The sequence below is a fragment of the Montipora foliosa genome, chromosome 3 (assembly GCF_036669935.1).
Source record: "Montipora foliosa isolate CH-2021 chromosome 3, ASM3666993v2, whole genome shotgun sequence".
Classification (NCBI taxonomy): domain Eukaryota; kingdom Metazoa; phylum Cnidaria; class Anthozoa; order Scleractinia; family Acroporidae; genus Montipora; species Montipora foliosa.
The window spans coordinates 41,580,339-41,585,338 of record NC_090871.1 but is presented as its reverse complement, the minus strand read 5'-3'; the positions used below and the strand labels follow the sequence as shown (position 1 = coordinate 41,585,338).

The window sequence follows — 5,000 nt, the reverse complement described above, 5'->3', positions numbered from 1 at the left end:
TCCAAGATCGATTTCTGATGAGAAATTTCGCCATTTTCTATCGTTCCATAACGGGCGTCACTGTTAACTTGAAAAAAGGGGGAAACAAAGATTCTGGTGACATCATGAACTTAATTACTTGATTGTAGACCAACACGGGAAGCAAAAGAGGACTGAAAAAAGAGCTGACAAAGAACCTATCCATCGCCTGGAAAGTGCTTTTTCTTTCTCATTTCTTTGTTTAGAAAATGGTTTGAATCTAGGAATCATATCAAGACTTGATGAAGAAAGGTCCCCGGGTGAGAGAGACTGTTCCTGGGAAAGGCTTTGTTACGTTGATGAAATTGACAGACACCAACTGTTCACAGTCGTTCTCAGGACTACTCGGCTCACCCGTGCGGTCTTATTTCACCAAGTTTTGCTTGAAGAATATGTTTTTTCTCGTAACTCTGCTCTTTATTTTTCCTCGGGATCTTGCCTGGTGCATCCGGCCAGCTACGACCCATTTTGCTGGTTTTCTTCCGTTCGCTTGATATGTCGAGACAGCAAAGTTTAAACATCATTAAAGTCCTTGTAGTTTTGTTTTCATTTCAAAACACTGCATGACAAGAAAGTATCATAAGAAGCTATTTTAAGGATATATTGACCTCTTGCTACCGAGAGAACGGCTGATTGAATGTTCTTCTTAAGCATTTCCTAACTTTCCATCGAACCATCAGTTGTACGCTGGTCGCTGACTACACATAGTAATGTTACGTTAGCATCGACATCGAGTGCGAATTCGCATGTACGAGTTCTCGGATTTTGATTTATTATCAAATAATCACCTTCTCAGGCCACCTTCAAGTCCTTTAACTGATTATGGGGTTTCCTTTCCTTACCCTAAATAAGCCATAATTAACTGATAGTTACTTACCAGACGTGGTCGTCCGAAGTGGGTGAAAAAAGGAGACTTTGTAATCAACGAACACAAGAAGCCATCGAAAGAGTGCCACCAATACCACTGATACCCAAAACAAAAGGAGGGCATGTTGATGTAAAGACAGCGGACCCTTGGATGGAAGCCGTTCTTGTCCCACAATCGAAGCTTTTTCATCATTCATTTCAGATTGCCTAAAAGAAAACAATAGTCCGTTCAAGACTCTCAGCAGTTTTCTGTTCGTCTGTTTTTCAATCTCACTGAATAAAAATTTGCTCACAAAAGAAAGTTGTATCCTTTGTTAGCAATAGTGCTAGGACAGCGAGGTGCAGTTAATGCAGTGTAGAAAATTATTTATGGTATTTAAAATGTCACGCATCATCCAAATATCAAAAAGGAAACTTTCATTGTCGAGGCTAGCTGCTAGCCTAAAACGAGCAGATCTGTTCAGTGTTCAACCTTAAAGTCTCTATCCTTGGAGCACTTTCAACGGTGGTTTTAATCAACAAATTTCGCGTTGTTCAACGGGTGCTGATCTCTCGGCTGCCATATTTTTCGTCTCGCATGCAACATCTCCGACAACCGGAATGCTTAATTAACCGGCGGTCATCATGAGAGGGAGGAAGAGAGAAGACCCTGGGAACGAGATTCAGGAATTCAAGCCGGGGGGGGGGCAAGGTACGAGTCTGCAAATTATGGGATGACCAACTATTGATCCACATTGTCAGAAAGTACACCCCAAGCTTTACAAAATCTCCCAGTTTGGTGTTAATAGACCCAATATTAAGCCAGATACAGCCATTTAAAAACGTCAAAATTTACAAAGAAATGTATGGCCATCCGGAACCCGCGTCCGGATGATCAAAAATGTATCTCAGTCAAAATTAACCCGATTAACACCAAACGAGGGGATTTTATAAATTTCGCTGAGCTCTTTCTGACTGTGTGGATCAATGATTGCTAATCCCATAATTTACAGACTAGTACCTAGTCTCCTTTGGTTTGAAATCAGCCAATAACCTGCGTAGCTGAGCGAGCGAGCGAGCGATCGAGCGGCCAAGGGGTGTAATGGGGCGGAGATGCCGCTCGATCTTTCGGACACAAGCAACTGTAGTTACGCAGGCTGACGTTTGCACATTCTATCTTTCTCAAAACAGTTCCATAATTGTTGACATGGTTTACTGCGATTTTCATAATTCTATATTCTTTATCGCCAACCGCAAACCTCCAAATTGCCCTTTTGCCGGAGTCAATAAATTCACTTAAAACTGGAGTATTGAGATTCTTATCATGACTATAACTAACAATACTGTTAAAAAAGGCAAGCACTAAGTCAAATGTAACGCACCGTATATTTCTTATCTTTTCTCGATGATAATACTTATTGCTGAAAAACCTTCAGCCCGGCTCCCTGTTTCCGTCAGAGAATTGTCAACAAATTCTTACCAGTGATAGCAATCAATGAACCTGTCTAACGCGGTTTTAACTCAACTCTCGGCATCTTTCGGAAAGGCTTCGGAAGTTTGACATCTCGCAGAATTTTGAAAAGTGATGTAATTCAGGTTAATCGAGTCTGATCTATATTTTTTACAAACCTATGTTTGCTTACGCGACAAGGAAACTAATATGCCAAATCATTTGTCTTATTTTCAACCGACAATGTGCATTTAAAATTGCATGATCTTGAAGTGACACAGCAACAATGCGTGTAGCCTGCACTGAACCAGGCTATTCCATTGAAAATGGCGCGCGCCGTCAAAATATAAGGGCTTGGTGACTAGTTTCCTTTAATGACAATATGCAATAAAAGCACGGTGACACACGCTAACACCAACCCGGTTTATTAACCTGGTGTGGCCAACACATCACGCATGCGCACAACCATTTCACCTGGTCAATTAGTAGGCATGGACAGCTGTTTGGCCTTATGGGTCTCATCAGCATAGCGTAGCTTATATACCAGCCCAGTGGTTTTAGCACCCCTTTAAGTGGCAGCTTCGCATGCCAAACATGTGGTAATAAACGAAATGATATATGACGTGAATCATATACTGAACTGCGGATATGAAATCAAGTAAAGCTATGATCCTCGCAGTTATGGGCGCCATTTTAGAGAGATAGATAGAGATAAGATAGATAGTTTATTGATCAAAAACATGGCAGCCATAAGCTGAATTACGTAAGATTTACAATAAATCAGGAAAGCTTAAAAAAATCTGAAAATATTAAAAAGGAAATATTAACATCATTGCCTTATTGACAACCCTGAAAAATTCAGGAATTCAACGAGGTTTGAACCCGTGACATCGCGATAGCGGTGCAACGCTCTAACCAACTGAGCTATGAAGCCACTGACGTTGGGAGCTGGTCATTTGTGGGTATAATTACGTAGGTGATTATTGAAAATTCTCTGCTCTGATTGGTTGCCGTTGAGGTAATTATTCAGCCATAATAGACCCTAGGACACTGTGTCCCAGGATTTGTGGTAATAGAGAAAATTAGGAAAATTAAAATCATCTTTTTAATTTGTGCTACATTATCTCCATCACTAGCCACCTCCACTGCGGTGAATAGTGCTTAACTAGTGAACAAAATGGCGGACGACACGCTCCCAGATCTCATTCGTCAGTGATGGGAGCCTGGGAACGAGACCGGCGTGATTCAATACGGCATCGTTTTCAACGCGGTTTCAAAATCATGAAACATTAACCGTGCCGATTCGAAAACGTGTTCGTGTTAACGTAGTCTCAGTATTACCAACCAGCGAACAAACTCTCCAAAGCGAGGCGGGGCGGGAAGAGGAGACCTTGCAACGATCACCGCGGAATTTATTTCCACCCACAAACCAAGAATATGAAATCTGCATGTCATTTTGATAGCCGCGCGAACTTGGTTTTGGGCAACATGGCGGACGAAGCTGGGCCCCGCCTCGCTTTGGAGAGTTTGATATCCGGCTACAGTATTAGTCAAGTTGCTATCCTACCCCATATATATGGCTTTCCCATATCGAACAGTCATTGAGGGATCCATTGAAGTAGTCCGATTGATCACGAAGTCTTTATTTATTTTACGTCTGTCGTGTTTAACACAAACCAAAATCAACTTAAGTCGCCGAGTGAAATCGGGAAAACAGCACCAGATTCGATCGTATGGCATCTTCCAAAACGTTATGTCACTGCTATTGGAATAAAACATATTTAACGATCTAAAGAAAAAAGGCTATACCAGAGAAAACTCACCTCTTAAATTTAACCGCGGTTCTCAAATCTGTGATAAATAGTCTCTCGCAAGTGACAAGCATGGTGTCAAAGAAGATTTTAACGGGTACCCGTTCAATTAGTTACCATAGCCTCTGAAAGTTTATCACAAAAACGTGGATCCTACAAATACATTCTCAAAACAAAATAGATCGCAATCCGATCGATGTTTGTTTTTATCATTGTTCGGTCGTGACGGCTTGAATTCTTTAATGTGTCATCATGGTTCATTGAACGTACGCGTCTCTGTATTCAGCACTTTAAAGATTTGAGACCAAATCGGATCAAAGAGGCTATTCAAATTATGTATACAAAATTTGGTTTTATCAACGGAGTTGATAATGTAAATTGGCCACCGTACAGAGATTCTAAAAGCTCTGATGAAGGGCTAACGCTCGAAACATCAGCTTTTAGAATCTCTGTAGGTGACCAATTTACGCATTATCAACTCCGTTGATAAAACCAAATTCTTGTATACTACTTCCCCACCGACACATCACCACAGTTTCTTTAGAAACTACCCCCTTTATTCAAATTATGGAATGTTTGAATGCAGGAAAATAACGAAAATGTAACAATTGTAAATGTTGTATCTGTCAAAAGATGTAATAATAGAAAAATGCTAATACGTAGGTATTAATATCGATCTCGCTCTGTTCCTTTTCCTAACAACGGAAAATAACGGCCAGACATATGTATTTCTCCCTCTCCCTCCCCTGCAGTAATTTTGTTATTTTAAATTATTTAAGTAAACAACAAAACTTTCGGAGAGAGCGATTTTCTCTGGCTCTTTATATGAGGAGGTAAGTATTTGATGACCGAGAGCCCGTCTCATGTCATCAAGT

General features: G+C 40.7%; 1 protein-coding gene across 2 annotated transcripts in view; it reads right to left on the bottom strand.

Annotated features, from left to right (window-relative positions):
* Window positions 1–4,227, bottom strand: part of LOC137997441 (uncharacterized) — an 8,342-nt gene extending 4,115 nt beyond the window's left edge. Inside the window, exons 1-3 of one of the 2 annotated variants that reach the window (XM_068843458.1) lie at window positions 4,138–4,227; window positions 896–1,092; window positions 1–67 (exon numbers count right to left, since the gene is read on the bottom strand). The exon at window positions 1–67 is cut by the window's left edge and continues 389 nt beyond it. In XM_068843458.1, coding sequence (XP_068699559.1) covers window positions 1–67; window positions 896–1,092; window positions 4,138–4,199 — 326 coding nt within the window. In that variant the 5' untranslated portion in view covers window positions 4,200–4,227. The remainder of the gene's footprint in view (window positions 68–895; window positions 1,093–4,137) is intronic. The other variant, XM_068843459.1, reaches the window with a different exon arrangement.
* Between the last annotated feature and the right edge of the window lie 773 nt (window positions 4,228–5,000).